General features: G+C 39.7%; 1 protein-coding gene across 2 annotated transcripts in view; it reads left to right on the plus strand.

Moving 5' to 3' along the window:
- LOC148344301 (proprotein convertase subtilisin/kexin type 5-like) overlaps positions 1 to 17,565 on the plus strand; it is an 89,349-nt gene that overhangs the window by 20,096 nt on the left and 51,688 nt on the right. For both annotated transcript variants that reach the window (XM_088296208.1, XM_088296198.1), the window contains exons 4-9: positions 1,239 to 1,382; positions 2,962 to 3,038; positions 8,316 to 8,404; positions 8,828 to 9,000; positions 14,092 to 14,304; positions 16,089 to 16,189. In XM_088296208.1, the coding sequence (XP_088152334.1) occupies positions 1,239 to 1,382; positions 2,962 to 3,038; positions 8,316 to 8,404; positions 8,828 to 9,000; positions 14,092 to 14,304; positions 16,089 to 16,189 (797 nt within the window). The remainder of the gene's footprint in view (positions 1 to 1,238; positions 1,383 to 2,961; positions 3,039 to 8,315; positions 8,405 to 8,827; positions 9,001 to 14,091; positions 14,305 to 16,088; positions 16,190 to 17,565) is intronic.

Consider the following 17,565-nt stretch of genomic DNA (forward strand, 5'->3'; position numbering starts at 1 on the left):
ATCACAAGTTGTTTGCACGGCCCTTCAGATCGTTGCACTTTCTCGGCTGTTAGTAGACCTCCGCTCTGTCAATGGTTAATATTGTGCAGATAAGAGCTAATACTTTGACCACCGCTTTTAATATTTTTCTGGCTTTTGAACAGAACTCTCCGAACTGAATTCTGAGGCGGCTAAAAAAACGTTTCAGACACATTTTGATGCCGTTTTTGAGTGGGATTGTTTGTCGGAGCTTTTTCAGTTAATTCAAAAAAGCTTTTTATATTCTTGTGTTCCTATAAAAACTCCAAAATACACTTCACAAAAAACCTCAGTGTTTGAAACTTCGAAATGATGTGTGACGTCATCACATTGTTTGCGCTGCTTATGTAGAGAATAGGCGGACGTGACTGAGGACAGCATGCAGATGTTAAAGTTGGAAAGGGGCATTTTGAAAGAGCACGCTTAGAGGCCCCAGTAGGTACTCGTTAAGGGTCTGTAAGTTTCTTTAACAACATTTGTGTTTGCTGTGCACACTTTATATTCGCTAAGATTAAACAGTGTACTATCATGAAGTCTACTATTAGTATCCGCCTGTCAAATAATATGAGTTAGACATGGCTGTAGGTGAAATTACTTTAAGTTAGTCAGTATTTGATGGGATTTTTGTATATTCTACAAGCGCTAATGCTAACCGCTCGCTAACATTGTTTAAATTTTGTCCAGACGATAGCGTATAAGGTTATTCATAAGCCTTCACTTTATCTTTGGTGTTTTTCTATTAGGTAGGTGTGAATGTCCGGCCATTTCACGGTGGCCAGTTCTGTTAAATCGTCCATTAAGTCAACTTCTCAAAGTAACATTTACGGTCGTGGACGGGGAATTTACTGAATATACAAAGTGTGTAATAGTTTTTGTTTTCGTGTTTAGTTTTACGCTAAACTCCAATTGGGATGTCATTAAACAGTTTGAAGCACCCTGTGGGAGGGCAGATTTTTACGCGTCAACACGCTTGCTTCACAAACATGGTGCATTTAGGGTGCTTTCACAATGTTGGGAACTTGCAAACACGCCGCACCGTTCGGCACATTGTTTTTCTTTGATTATAATGTTTTTAAGATCACGAGAATCCAAAATCAACATTAAAATTACATCTTGATTAATTGTCCTTGGCATTACCGCATATGTTTATCCTCACTAGCTTGATTCTTTTTACATTTGACCATTAACAAGCAACAATCTTTGTCTTTTGGCCGCGACAGCACTGCAATGATGATGTGCACAACTGCCAGTCAGACATGAATATCGTGGGAGCTTGGAAGCGGGGCTACACGGGCAAAGGTGTGGTGGTGACCATTCTGGATGACGGCATCGAGCGCAACCACCCAGACCTTGCTCAGAACTACGTGAGTTTGTATGTATGCCATTGTGTGTGCGTGCGTGCGTGCGTGTGTGCGTGTTCATGCATGCGTGCCTATTGCGTTTACACTACTTGCATGGGAACTCTTCCGAACACGATGTCCAGTTGTGGTACGCTGACAAATTGTAATGTCTACTGTGGATTATGGCGGCATTAGTCAGCGAACTCACATTTATTAAAACCAAAACACAGTGTTTGTATACCCGTGTTCATCAAACAACAATGATGCTATTACGGTCACTCGGCGATCACATATCATGTGTTGCGTTTATAAACTCTGAAATCTCATAACTCAACGGAACCTACCATGGTGATCTATTTGCCACATGCCATTAATGGTAACACCTAAGAACACAACAGTACCTACCAAGGTCATTAGAATATACCAAGGTACAGTGCTAAAAATAAAAAATGGCTGGAGGCATGCAGGCTCAGGTGCATTTTGTATGTGTAGATAATATTATGCATACTAGAGAACAAAACACTTTATATTAAATGTAAATAAAAACAAAATTAAAATCAATTAGTGTTTATTTTTGTACATTATATTACCCTTAATTGATTCATATGATTTCAGTCCTGTCTACATTGAAAAATAGATTGGTGTCCAAGTAAAGTAAAATAGGTTTATAAGTATTTTAGTATTTGAAGTAAAGACTCAGTTTTCTCTTTAATTTAGTTCTCGCAGTATTTATAGGCAGTTTCACAGAATTAGTGCAACTCAGCATAGTGTAGTTATTGGTCCCATTTAAAATCCACTAAACTTTTACACACCAATGCAAATTGATTTTGTGGATGGCTGCTGCACCACACGAGTACATTGGAGAATCTACTCCTCTCGGTGGGCGCTTTGCTTTAAATTGAAATTCATTCAAAGAATAAAAATAGGCAATTTCCAAGTTTCACTATTCCTAAAAAAAAACACATTAATTTGTTATATTCTATTTAATATTTATTTAGTTGTTTTTTGATTACCGTACATTATTTCGTTTATTTGAAAATTTTGTTTTAGTTGTCATTTTGTTGTTGGACCTTGTTCCTTAACTGTGCTTAATGGGAACCAAACCGAACCTTGAAACCATTACATCCCCAGTTTTAACGTTTAAAAAAAAATCACACACATGGTAAAATTGCTTTATTTTGAATTACAGTGCGTGCCGGCTTACGCTGCATTCCTCATACTTGTGGGTGTGCAGGTATGTGGCGTGTGCCTCCTCGCGTGCGTCTGCGGTTACGCTGTACGTGCATGTTGAGGTATGTCTAGTACACGTGCATAAACACTCACCGATGTGAGTGTGTATGCATGATTGGAAGTTGTTACCCGAGGCTGCAGGTGAGGCTAAAATGATTCTCACTCCCTTTGATGAATTTGTTGACGCTAAAGGCTGAGCATTAGTTTGATGCCGACATAAAAGCTGCCTTTTTCTTTGACCGCACACGTGCAAATGATTGTTAGAGTCAAAGCTTTTTCCTCATTTCCTGTTTTTTGTCCTTGTTTCTGTTCTCATTCCTCTTCTTCTTCTCCTTCTCATATCTGTTTTTCTTTCCTTCTGCTCCTTCTCCAGGACCACCAAGCCAGCTTTGACGTGAACGGCAATGACCTGGATCCCATGCCACGTTATGACGCAACCAACGAGAACAAGTAAAGAAAAAAAAAACTTTCAATCCCAAATTGAAATCAATATGCAGTTTCTATTCTAGTGGATGAGCCTTTCCGCAAATAGTGAAAAACTGTGAGTAATTGACTTGCCCCCAGTGGTGTTTACAAGTGCCTATACAAACACCGTAATTATGGAGAATAACGTTTTTTTTGCACAAAACCCCAAAAGGAATCACTCAAACTCAAGAAGGAATTTTATTCATGATTATGGATGTAACAATACACTCAAGCCACAATTCGTTTATATTTTCACTAACTGATATCATTTCGATTTGATTTTTAAAATTTTTTTTTATCGCGCCCATGCTTATCTCTGAACATAAACATATTTCACTTTACTTCGGCATTAATCCATTTTTTTTCAACATAGCGGGACTGAAATCATATGAATAACTTAAGAGGAACGTGTTGTGCTCCAGAAAACTAAAATTTTATTGTTATTGATATTTAATTGTGTTTGTATTTAACCTTAATACAATTTTTTTTGTTTTGCTTCTTTAGTTTGCATAATATAATTTACATGTACAAAATCCTGCATGTACCTCATATGTACCCGCTTTGCATCACGGATGACCCGGATTACCACAGATGCGCATTCGCCTTGCAGACAAGGTATTGAGCATATGCAGTTGTTTTGCAGCAAAGACATGAGAGAGTGGCTCTGGTTAACATGGTGTTACAAATCGATACTTACCATTTTAAAATTATGTATAATAATGAGCATTTTCATGTGAATATGTCACATTATAGCTGATGGCTAGTTTACGTCTGGAGTCTTATGGCAGGTTGTACCTTTTTAATTATGCTTGTATTGTTTACCCAGCATCAACAGAAGTATTCTCAAGGATTTTTGCCAATGTTTAGCAATCTTTGCAATGCCCCAGGAAGGAACAGAGAGGGGCAATAACAAGAAGTGTGGTCTGAATATAAAACATGTATTCATTAACAAACAAAAATAAATTGATTTTTAATGAAAGATGCAATAGAGAAAAAATACAACTTAAATACCTTGTTAAAATCTTTTCAAAATTATTTTAATGAAGTAGTTAACTTAGTAAGCAAATAAATCCTGCATGGCAAAATGAAGTGAAGTTAGAAGCTGATGTACTGGAGTCTTATACTTTATTGAGTATATCCTAGTGGATTCTGGAGCTTGAGTCTGGGTGTGTCTGGTCCGCATCAAGAATTCCACAAAAAAGTGGTTCAAGTATGCAAAAAAAAGTACAACTAATCCAATCCTCTTGATCTTAAAATAACAGGTCAGAACGGTTCTTCAAAAACGAGAAAAGGATTGGTCACTTGATCTCTTTTTTCATCTTCCATGTTGTTTGCGTACTTCTCAGCTAATTCAATTTAGTAATGATGTCTGACTTCTTAAGCACTCCAACCTTCTCTTTGCATTCAGGCCATGTCAGGGTGCCTGTGTGTTTAAAAAAAAAAAAAAAATCTTTCTCCTGTTTTTCTTGAACTTGGCTGTTCTCGTCACCAACCTTTTTCTCTTCACGTCAGGTTTTGAAAAAGACAAGACTAACTGGGAATGGATGACAGGTTATCTTATCTGTCCACTCGGCGTCACTTAAGAATTATTGTTTCACCAAAAGCTGTCATGAGCCTGAGCTATGGTAGCATGTTTAAAAAAAAAAAAACATGCACACAAAACGCCCAAGACAATAACACAGCAAAAAAAAAAAAGAGGAGGCTGCACTAACATTAAATGGCTGTCACGTAGCGGACTGTAAAATATCATCCTGCAGACTGCAATGGCCGCCGGACCCTGGGTTCGAGTCCTGTCCCAAATGTGTGTGTTCATGCACACATGGCAAAGACTTTCCGTTAAAAAAAAAAAAAAAAAAAAAGAAGCTAAATTTAGCTCCACCCCGGCATACAGAGCTTGTCTACACCAGCACAGTTCTTCTTGAACAAGAACGGTTGGATGCTGGGGGCATTATAAGCAGGCTTGTTGTTGTGATTGTTGGAGCAGCCACGAGTTGTCCTGCCACAACTTTTCACTCTTCGCTTTGATTCAGCGAGAGAATAGACATACTGGTTGATGGCTGGTCCACGTTAAAGGGGAAAACGCATAGTTTGTCGACTGTTTGTGACACCAGTCGCGGAACTATACAGACACACACTGTACTACTTTCCAATTCAGACAGGGCTTTGGTGCCATCTTTTGGCATCTTAGGGCTTTTCAGAAAATGCACAAAAACATGATTTGGTGAGTTTTTTTTTCTGCGAATAACATGATATGCTTCTATACATTTGTAATTGCTTGCAGTTAAAAATGACATCCAACTTTGTGTAAAACTAGTTACATAATGATTTCAATGATGTCAAACCTTTTAAAACTGGATGTGGGCTGAAATTAGGTAGCCACTTACAAATTTTAAATGCAGGTAAATACTGTACCTGCGTATAGCTTGTCGGTTGCTGGTCAATGTGAGAAGCTAACCCAGCAGTTGCCATCTCTACTGTATGTGTGTAAACATGTTTTTAAAAGAGACATGCGGCAGACAGATGCCACTTTAGTTAGCCTGATTTAATTTTGGGTCTGTCGTGTTTAATGTGCCCAGACAAAAAAAAAACGTTGTGGTTTTACTGTAGTTGCCGCAAGTGAACTTTTTTTCCCTCTTTGATGGGCTTGAGACACTAAGATGACACAGCAGAGCATAAGAGTGAGGTCGCCTGGTGTGATGGGAGTGTGCCTGCAAATCTATGGCTGCCCCAACTCTATTCTGGCCTCATCCCTCGAAACAAGTGAGACGCAGATGTGTGGAAAATGGAAAATACGAGCAAAGTACAAAGAGCGGAACGACGGCCAGACTGAAGATTTTATGGATTAGTAAAGTGAAATGAAGTGAGGGAAGACGACTGAAGCCAGTTTGGCTCATTACGCACCACCAAGGGGACTGCTAGTGATTTAAATCTGTTACAAAAATGCAAAACTTTCATTCAACATGGGCCTTGTGTTCATTTTTCCGTACACTGACACATGTGAGTCAACGCGCCGCTGCCTGTATAATCAAAGCTTAGTCTGCTCGGCTAGCGTCATCCTCGCTCGGGTGCAGTGTCACGTCTTCCATCCCAGATGCTCAAATGGGAAATATCAGTGCCGACATGTGGGAAAACTTAAATATTGAGGCCACACATGCATTAAGCAATACCTCAAAGGTGGAACACAATGTGTTTCTGGATGTTGGTTCACCACTGACTTATTCAGTTCCTGTTACATGTTGTGGCTTGGTTGATTTTTGGCTTTGTGTTTTGAGGTGTGAGCTAGCTTCATAAACGCTGCCACTCGAGTGAAGTGAAAAAAAAACTCGAGCAATTACGGCAAACAAATGTAATGCAGATGCACATGGTATATTAGAGCTGCAATCACTGATGCACTTCCTGACGTTTATTGAAAGGGACAAATAGTGAAACAAACAAATACAAAATAAGAATACCAGCAAGAAGCCGCTGTAGGCCACAAAACTCACACGTCATGTCCAGTTTTTTCATGTCCCTTAATCACAAGAAACATTGACAAATATAACGACATCCCCTGATCTTAACCCCCAGGAGGGCAAGGATGAACTCAAATAACCCCATTTGGGGAAAAATGAGAACCCCTGAGCAGGGACCACAGATGGGGGAATCCCACTTCCAGGATGATCTGGCTGCAATCGATTCTGAATGAGCAACATTTACCACATATGATGGTGTTATACAATGTTACTTGAAATAATGTGAAAGTCAATCAAATGAATTGTTGCAAGTTGACGACTTCAGTGACGTGGGGTATCTGCCCACTTGGTCAATGCTGAACTCTCCAAAGCAGCGCCCTCGAGGATGTGGTCGACCTCTTATCTTTTACCGGTCAGTTGCTACAGAGTTCAGACAGCGACTTCCAATTCGGCCATCATCACCTAATTTGCAAGCCGGGGAAGGGGGGCCAAAAAAGAGAATAAAGGCAGCAGTAAACAGGGCAACAAATACAGTGCTGTGAAAAAGTATTTGATTTCTGTGTATTTTGCATATTTATCTCTCACAAAGGTTTCATTTCATCAAAACCAAGTTTAATATCACCCTGAAACAACACAAGCATATATAAAATGCAGTTTCTAGCTGATGATTTTATTTACCAAGGGGTGGGGGACAAATAACTGAAATCAAACCCATATATTGCACTGTACCTGGTACTACTTAGCAGGTGTATATTCTTTATTGTGCTCGGTACAACCTGGCAGCAGCTGGCTGGATCTCGGTTGGTTCGTAGAAATGTAATTTCTTTTGTTAAAGATCATGTGATCCATGCCACTTTTGATTATCTGTTACATCTGCTATGTTGCAATGCCTTTTGCTTGCAATTCACGTTTGAGATCACTGTAAAGCCAGACATCATGAAAACTAAAATGCAGCACACTGAACAACAATTTAGTCACATTCAATCACGTTGCTCTGTGTTCAATGGGCTTTAGGCATAAATTATTTTCCCTAAAATGTTGGCAACTATAAGTCATGGATTTACACAATTCAAGGACCTTTGCTTTATTGAGCTTTGGTTTAAGGAATTTATTTTTGAGGACCTTTGAGATGGTAGTTTAAAAAAAAAAAAAAAGACACATTTCTGTAATATTTCCCCGGACCTTAAAGCACCCTGGTGTGTTCCCCAGAGCCTTCCCATAACTGAGGGGAGTGTAGGGGCAGATGCAGATGTTCTCTGCAGGAGGTGTGCGCGTGTCTGCCTGCGTGCATGTGTAGAAATGTCTGTCTCTCTGTGTCTCTGTGTCTCTGTCTCTGTCTCTCTCTCTCTCTCTCTTTGTCTGTATGCAAATGGGTTTTCACCTGTATAGCGCATTTCGATCTTCAAGGTACCCAAAGCGCTTAAATACTGTCTCCCTTCACCTTCTGATGATGTAGCATCCAGAGCAATGGGGTGTGGAGCATGTTGCTCAATGATACTTCAACATGGTCACAGGGGCTCATGATAGCACGTGCAAACTTTGGGTTGGGAGATGATTTGACACTTGGGGGATGCTGCTGTGTGTGTGTGTCTGTATGCTGGAGGTAAGGTTTTTTTTTTTTTTTTTTTTTTTTTTTTGTCACCACTGCATTGACTATTGGAATGTTGCCCGAGTATGTGCGTTTGTGTTGACATGTGGCATGGATGTGTAGCTAGTATTGCATTTGTGTAGTGTGGACACATAGTTGCCCTCGTGTGACTTGTTGTGTATGTTAGATGGTGTAATAACTTGAATGTGGTCTCTTCCTCAGACACGGGACACGGTGTGCAGGAGAAGTGGCTGCCTCTGCAAACAACTCACACTGTATTGTGGGAATTGCCTACAACGCCAGAATAGGAGGTGGGCTTATCAGGGTTTTTAATTCAATAATTTATTTGGGTGGCTCATTTAGAAACACTCACTCAGTTTATAGTGAAATAAATGAAAATTGTCCTCAGTTGTTATATTAAACATTTTGTTTCTCATGCTAAAATAAAAAAAAAATTGTAAGACAGATACAGGAGTTAGATAAAAATAAATTATTACATTAAAAAAATTCTACCGGTAGACACAAACTAGTATTCAGAAATATAATAAAGCTACAGAAATAGGAGAAATATTAAAACAAAAAACAAGTATTGGCTATAAAATAGACTAAACACAAGAAAAATGTATAGTATAAAAACAAAAAGAAAATTTGAAAACGTAATCCAAACTGTTTAAAATGTTAGCGTTTATCGATAACCCGAGTCATCCCTCGTGGTGTGTTATTTTGTGCGGCAGGCGTGCGAATGCTGGACGGGGATGTGACGGACATGGTGGAGGCCAAGTCTCTGAGCTTGCAGCCGCAGCATATAGACATCTACAGCGCCAGCTGGGGACCCGATGATGATGGCAAGACAGTGGACGGACCCGCAGCTCTGGCCAGGCAGGCCTTTGAGAATGGCATCCGCATGGTGAGGAACTCGTTTCCCCAGACGAAATCATGAAAAACGTGATCCAAAATTAAAAAAAAAAGCACAAAATATCTTGGAAAAAAAGCTAATATTTTGGAAAAAATACAGTGGTAGTTTTACTTACTGTATGATAAAAGAGAATGCGAAGATTTTTTTTTTTCAAAGTCAGAAAATTATGGGTGTCAGATAGATTTTTTGACCAATACAATACATGTAAAAATTTGAGATAATGCTTTATATAGCTTTTTTTTTAACAATGTAATTGGATATGATCAAGGCAATTTCGATATATTTCTCTCAAAGGACTTCATTCATTAGCTGAACGTACGCACCAATTTGTGCACAAAACGTGTGTTAGTAATAAATCATTCTTCGAGCACGATAAGATTAATGATGATTTTTTTTTAATAAATAAAGCAGCAACACCTTTATGCTCTATCCCAATACCTTGCACAGCAGCCGCCACTGTTGATTCATTCGGGTTTGTTGCTGTTTATGATGCTGGTCCAGATGCGTCGACAAATTGTCATTTTCCGGTTACATTTCTCTCGGCATTGGCAAAGGTCAAGATAATCTCCTTTCTTGCTAAATCCAGTCTTGTATTTCCACAAAAGCAAACGCATTGTGTCATCTTAAAAATCTACTCTTCCTCCCTGCCATGATCAACGTTACATGCTAGGGGTAAACCCCGCGCTGATTGTGTTGAATAAAACAAAAAAGAATGTTAAACTTGAATAAAAAAAATTAATGGTATTAGGAATTTTGACTATAACATTTTGTTAATTATATCAATGACTTGTAAAAATAATATAATAAACTAGTCCAGACGTATGGCAATATAAATTCATATAAAATTGTATACTTATAACTGATTTTTACCATTTAGATGGAAGCTCAAATGCACATTCCCAATTAGAGAACAATATTTAGGGGCATTATTAACTCTAAATGACTTATTTAGATAAGAATTAAGCTTATTTTATTTACCCACTTGAAAAAAGATTTTAATGACCAAAACGAAAGAAAATGGTTCATATAAACACCGCAATTGTAATTAAGAGGCTTAATCTGTGTAGAATTTTATTCTGAATCACAGTGGTGCTCTATTTCTTTTGCCACCCAAAACAAACGTCAGTTCAGTCGGAGTGGCCAGGCTGTGTCTTGTCTTGGCATGCTCTGTCTTGATGTAAATGCATAGTGACATTGATGATCACGTACTTGAAAATGGCAGCATCCGACCAAAACTTACGTGCGACATGAGAAGTTGTTTAACACTACTTTCATCTTGTTTTTATCAAACTATTCCTTTAATGTAAGATACACAGCTGTAAAACTGTTCTGATAAATGAGGGGCGCAATTGACCTGAGATCTTTAGTCGGAAAGAACGACAAAAAAATTCTCCCTTTAGGTGAGTGAGTCACACGTCCCACAAAGACAAAGTAGGCTAGTGGAAGTTTGAACCTGGAAGAATGTGTCAAAGGTCATTGTTGGATGTCTTAAGTCTTGATGTCTTCCTGTTTGCTTGACTCTAAGCGGAGATGGCTCTTTAAGTTTAGCATGGAGCTCGGTGACGGCGCAAATGGACATTTTACTTTGAGACGCACCTGACAAGGGCCGCGGCCTTTGGACTTTGCAGCTGCACGTGTGACTCAAATAGGAGTTTCAGTCGTCCGCTTGTTAAAGCCATAAAAGTCAGCAACTCTTCACCTTTATCTTAAGACAGTACAGCTAAGATGTTGACAGACAAAAGCAAAAAGTTAGTTACTGAGCACAAAACGGGCGTGCCAATATGTGGCTTTAGTCATCTCAAAAAAGCCCTTAAATCACTTCAGATTATTTTAGGGGTGTGAATTTTAATGTTGACATAATTTTTACACGCAGACCTGTTTTACAAATGCTATTGTTAAGGTCAATCAAGTGTCCCATTTATATTCATAGTCACATAGCTTTGCTAACGTTGCGAACCGGCTACCAAGAAAAGCCAATTTAGTTAGTGATGACAAATTAATTAATTTTTTTTTTTTTTTTTTGGTTAGATGCAGCATTTTTGACTGGCGGACTCTTGTGGGTTTTAGACTGGTACAAGTCATAACACACCACAAATCATTTGTGAAACTATGAAAGGGGACTATTTTACTTCTTTGAATCTTTTGCCCTGGTCGTCAATGCTCTCTGGTTCACGCTCCTGCATCTTGCGGTCCCTCAAATCTTAGTCAATCAAGATTTCGATATGTGATGGCTCTACCTCTCTTACGTCTTTTCTACCTTGTGTCTTGTGAAAACAAATATGCAATTATTTTGACGAAGTAAGGACTAAAAAGTAAGGTGTTCTTTTTCAAACGGGAAGAAAAGTAAAAAGCCATAAAAAGAAAAAATACTCACATATAGTAGTTTGAAGACTTTAAATTGTCCCTTGGTGTGAGTGTGAGAGCAGATGGTTATTTGTCTTTGTGTAAGCTGCGATTTGCTATCATTCACCGTTGCTCATTCACTGACTGTCGAAACCACATCAGGAGTGACTGGGGGTTCAGTATCTTGCCCTTTCATACAGTTTCTGAAAAATTGGCCACGGTGGAGACAAAGTTGCGTGGCAATTTTCCATCTTTGTTGGTAATACAAGAGCCATAAGAAAGGCAGAGTGACGTCTGTGTCTGAAGGAAGGCTTGGACCAAAGTGTAAAATTTGACAGTTGCTTCTCCTGCTCTCCTGTTTTGAAAGCCTTTGCCAACCATGTTGCCGTACATCCAGTTATCCAATTCTGGGATTCACTGTGTGAAAACATGCACAGTTGTGGCAATTTCCAACCTTCTCTGTGCAAAAAGGAAACGTTTATAAATGCTGGAATCTTCTTTTACTGCGCTGAGGCAAGATCACGTGAGTAAAACTTGAAAAGTGAATTTTAAATTAACCATAGAGACTATCTCGAATTTTGCCAGCATACTAAATAATGCAAAACAGATGCAAAAGCTTGTCATTAAGATTCATGTATTATTCACTGGGAAATTAAGGAAAATGTTGAAAATTGCCTGAAGTGTTCACAAAAGTGGGGAAAATCCTTAGTTATTAGTGTTTCTTGCCAAATCCTGCAAACAAACCTGGAGGGGCCACATTAGTTCTGTGGTTAGGAGTTTGAATCTGGGAATCTGGGTTCTGGCCTTCCTGTTTGGAGTTGGCATGTTCTTCCCGTACTCATGTGGGTTTTCTACAGACACTCGGGTTTCCTCCCACATTCCAACAGCATTGCTGTTAGGTTTGTTTAAGACTCTAAATTGTCTCTTAGTGTGAATGTGAATGCTTGTTTGTCTATACAGCTATGTACCCTAACATTGGCTAGGGACTCGTCCAAAGTCAAGAAAATGGATGGATGGATACTACTTTGAAAATCGAGAGTAGAGTTCAGTTTTGACGGAATGCCCACTTCTATTATTTGCATTTGGTAATATATCTGCTGCATGCACCACTTGAATGGATCTGCTACATTAATTGACAAGTGGAATTTTGGATCTTGGTGATAAAGTGCTGCCGCCATGTGTGAAAATATAATTCTTGAATTTTCTTTATGGGCTTCCTTTTTTCATACTCTGGCAATGGTAAAACAAAAGGATACAATTTGTGCTTTGATTCTTGACAGTTTTCATTTGAAACACACCTAGGACTGTTTTTAGTGATGAAAAATGCAGAATGTCTCCTCTTAAAGTAACAATGCTCGCAATTCTCGATATTTTGACAGACAAGTGATGCCGTGCAATAAATAGTAAAAAAAGTACTCATACTCTGTGTTTAAATAAAAGTAAAAAAAGTAAAAATACTTGTAGAAAGATGAATGTTAAAAGTAGAAGTATGCATTAAATTCCATTCCTTAAAAGTAAAGTTAAAAGGAATACACACTCTTAGATATATTTATGTATAAAAGTAAAACGAAAAACGTATTTATACCGTGTATACAATATGCAATGTATATAAAGTATATACAATACCCGTTTCTTGGATACATTTTTTTTTTTTTTTAAACCACACTGGCTTGGATTGGCAGCTTCAACCCTGGCTATCAAAATGTGTTCATGGTTTATTGCTTTGAATGTCAGAAGCTCCTGGTTTTTAAGATGCAACACATTTGCCATGTATCTTTCTTAGAGCAGAGTCGAAATCAAACAGTTATCTTAAATCTGGTCACTGATTGGGCACAATCTGTTACGACATTGTTGTTAATGCTTCCTGGTTCACGTTCCTTGATATTGCCCCTGTGCCATTTTTTTTTTTACGCCTTACAAGACCTCAAAATCTCATTCAATCAAGATCTCAACCGTGGCCGTCTTCACATTTTTAATGTACGTATTTTTTGTCATGTCATCAAAAATGAAGGGCCAGTTTTGTCAAGGGAGTACAAAGTCCAGATACAGTACCGGTTTTCAAACGTAGAGTGTCGTCAGAAAAATAAACTCAAGTAAAGATACCTGAAGAATGTTCACAAGTATTGTAATGGGGTAATTATTTGTTACTTCCCACAACTGCTCCTCAGACACTGCTTTTGTCTCGTAATAAAAAAAAATGTTTGAGTATTTTCATCCAGAGGCGACTCAATAGAATGTTTTGCTTAGTCTTACGTCTAAGTTATTTGTTAAAGCTACAGTCCGTCTTGCCAGTGTCAGTTGAGAACCACATGAAATATGCAGTTCACTGGCAGCCAGCAAAGCAAAAACTCTCGACATTGTGCCCCCCTTCCACACCTCACCGGAGTTCTCGTCTGAACTTTCACCTTCAAGACACCGCTGCACAAACTGCTCACCTAGTGGCTCCGTGCTCCAGTGTGCGTCACTAGCAGTGTGTTTTCTGAGTCCATGACTATGATGGATGAAATGCAGCGATCAAATTTCATGTACGTGTTTGTACATGACAAATGAAGATGATTCTTCTTCTTGATCGCTATTGATCCACAGAGCCTGTGACCGCCCTCTGAGGAACTCTAAAAGAATCACTAAAGAGCTAATGAGGATTAAGTAAAGCAAGCATTCAGTGTTTTTTTTTTTTCGTTTCTTTTGATGATCAAGTAAAACAAGCATCCAGTGTTTTTTCTTTTCTTTCCTTCCTAGGGGAGGAAGGGCCGCGGCTCTATTTTTGTTTGGGCCTCGGGCAACGGTGGCCGAAGCCGCGATCACTGTTCCTGTGATGGCTACACCAACTCCATCTACACCATCTCCATCTCGAGCACGGCTGAGAGCGGACGCAAGCCCTGGTACCTGGAGGAGTGCTCATCAACGCTCACCACCACCTACAGCAGTGGCGAGAACTACGACCGGAAGATTGTAAGCTGGAACCTTGGGTTGGAGGGGTAATGAGGGGCTTTGAAGTCTCAATCAGATGAGGACTTTGGAATGAGGTGCATTTTTGTGTTAAAGATACTTATAAGGACTGGGTTGTGGTAGACCGATGAATTTTGAACCAGACTTATTTTTAAATGAACCAATTGTACTCATTTTGGTTCACCTTCAAGTGGATTGAATTCATTTAGTTTTCAAGGGTTGAAGGTTGAATTTTCTGAATTGCAGGTCATAGGTTTGGACTTGAAAAGCTTTTGACCAAAAGGTATTTTGCACCCCACTTTCCTTGACCCACTTTGACCGCATCATAACCACAGTCCTCTGGGATGAAAAATGCCAGTTAGCCAATGTTATCTACCTTGTCTGGCACACTCCCGCTACATTCCTCACGCTGACGCTACCAGCGGACACACACAGTAACCTGGTTGCTTTGTACAAATGAGCCATTTTGCGTGTCACTCTAATCTACTTGAACACATTCTGTGCTACAGCACATTTTTAGTGCTTGTGTGTTTGTGTTGGGATAATCCCTCCAACTTTTCAGTCCAGCAAAGGTCCTTTGATGCGGGCTCAGACGAGGAGCTAGCCAAACTTTCTCTTGGCTCACAGTCTGCTTTGCTGTAGAGGTCCATATGATTTGGCCAAAGCATGCCATGATCCAAGTAGCGGTACAATGAAACCTCGCTTTTCAAAGATGTTAAGGACCAGGACCTGCCGGGAATCGGAGCATCCACACACAGCACTGGAAGCAGTGCAGACAAGAGAAAAGTTACGAAATGAAAGATAATGTCCTGCTTGGTGCACTAAACAGGCTGACACAACATCATTGCAAACCATTTCTACACCTGGTGATGGAATTGCTTCATTTTTTACAAAATCTAATTTGCTTTTAGAACAATCCAGTCCTGAAAATATGCACCCTTTAGTCTAGAATTTATTGCCTTTTCAAAATGAGCCCCAAATGTACACCTTGCTGCCTGATTCGCTCTCCTCCCCTGAAGTATCCCTTATTATCTTGGCTATGAATTCGGCTTCCACATGACCAGAGAGGTGAGTGAGCCTCATCTGATTACCAAAAATCATCAAGAAACTCCAGGTTGATGTAAATTTTGTTTCCACAAAACATGACAACTTGTCTGCCCCTGTACCACTTCTGTTTAATCTGTATTTTGTAAGAACACATGCAAATTTCTGTCCATGATAAAAATTGGCCTCAATGATTCCTGGGGATTGTCCAGCTCCTGGCTGTGCCTCCGAATCAACTTCTTAAGGCTGCAAGTAAGAGAGTCCCTGACAGCATAAACATTACCAACCACCCTAACACTCATAGATGGGCACGATACCTCAAATTATACCTTTTTGGAGGCCTCTTTTAAAGAGCAGAGACAAACGTGCGTGTTTTTGTGTGTGTGCGTGTGGTTGTGTGTGTATGTGTGTGTGTGTGCGCGCATGCACAGTCCTCACCATATGCACTCATACAAACTTTTGCTTAAAATGGAATTTGGAAGCCATTTATTTTAAGAATAACATCATATGATCACTTTGAAATTATACTGTACTAAATAGATTGGGGATCATTTGTTTGTGGTATATTTTCAGTTTAAATTGCAGAAATTATCAACATTTTTGGGGATGATGTCGTTTACTCAGGTTTCTTGCTATCTGTGGCAGGGCTTGGTCCCTATCTACTGAAGGTTTGAATTCTTTGGCGGACTTGGGTGTATATGAGGGTCCAGCTGCGTCACTGTTGTTTCTCTCTCACCATGCAGATCACAACAGACCTGAGGCACCGCTGCACGGACAGTCACACTGGGACCTCGGCTTCAGCTCCCATGGCTGCCGCCATCATCGCTCTGGCTCTGGAAGCCAAGTAAGAGCCCCTTCCCCTTCCTTCCTTTTGCACTTACATTCTTGCCTCATTGATGGAGGGCGGGAGATCACACGCCTCAACATGTTGCATTAGTAACGGCAACTCATTTGAGTTGAACAACCCATTCAAACCATGCTCGGTCCAATTGGCACCAAAAGTCCAGTGAGTTTGGCTAAAGTATGGTATGTTTTTTGATATGCTGCTCTCAGTCGCAAGTTGTCACAAAGTAACTGCTTTGAGTTTTAATGGGGCTGCATATTAGTCTCCATATTCTCCACCTGAGTCACTGCTTCAGTCTCTGCTTGAATCAAACGACAACATAACGTGACAAAAAGCCAATATATCAAAGTAAATACAGGTAACGCTCATTCTCCATTGCATCCCCCGTAGAATTCAAGAGACTCTCATTCGCCTCTACTGATGCTGTTGGACAGCGTTTTTTGTTCAGATTTATGCGCTGAATGGGAATGTGTTTTTTGCAAATTATGAATCGATGAAGCCGATCATAGATGATTAAGGCGACTTTTGCCCGTCATGTGCCAGCTCCTCGATTAGCTGAGGTCATTTAGTTTAACCCGGATAATCCACTTTTAATCTCCAGCGGTAGAAAATATTCCGGCTTTTCCTGGCTTGGCTAGCCGGGCACGTAAGCCTGTTTCCTCAACAAGATTATTTTTTACACGCGGACTCACTGCTCGCCTGCCTTTCTACTTCCTCTCCTTGTCTTTTATTTCTTTTCTTCAAATCCACATAGATGAACATGCATGCACACGCAGGCAAGTAATCACTTTTGCCAGATTCTGTGTAGGTATCAGATGGTATCTGATGAACCAATGTCAATGTGATGAACCAGCTATCGTGTGCTTTCCTAGATTTAAAAAACCTTTCCAAAGTTTCAGTGAAACGGAGAAGGCTTCGACTATAGAGGGGAGCTGATCACAAGGTCACAATGACCTCACAAAAACATGTTTATGAATGATAATGGTTGACGCGTACATAAAATGTGTCAATCTGGTTTTCCTCTGCACGATAGTGGTACGGCACAACTTCTGCATGACGACATGCAGTATAAAATTTAAGCTTCTAGGAAAATGCATGCATAATATGTCCCTGTCAAGACTTTAGTTGATTTCGATACATTCATGCTTGTGTGCCCTTTGTGGCCCGCAATCTCTACCTTGCCCACCCCTTCTATAGGCGATGGGACAATTAATAAAGATGTGATGTGCCAACAGTTTGATCCAGGATAGATTTGATGCACTACTAATCTGCATCATTGGAGTATTAAATATTTATTTCTTTGTGCATCATATTTTTTTCAAGCTTGATTACCCGTCGCCGTAGCTCTAGGAAGCCACATTAAAACATTCAGATTT

Source organism: Idiotropiscis lumnitzeri, chromosome 1 (genome assembly GCF_059441095.1).
Source record: "Idiotropiscis lumnitzeri isolate Australia: NSW breed Sydney's pygmy pipehorse chromosome 1, RoL_Ilum_1.0, whole genome shotgun sequence".
NCBI lineage: Eukaryota > Metazoa > Chordata > Actinopteri > Syngnathiformes > Syngnathidae > Idiotropiscis > Idiotropiscis lumnitzeri.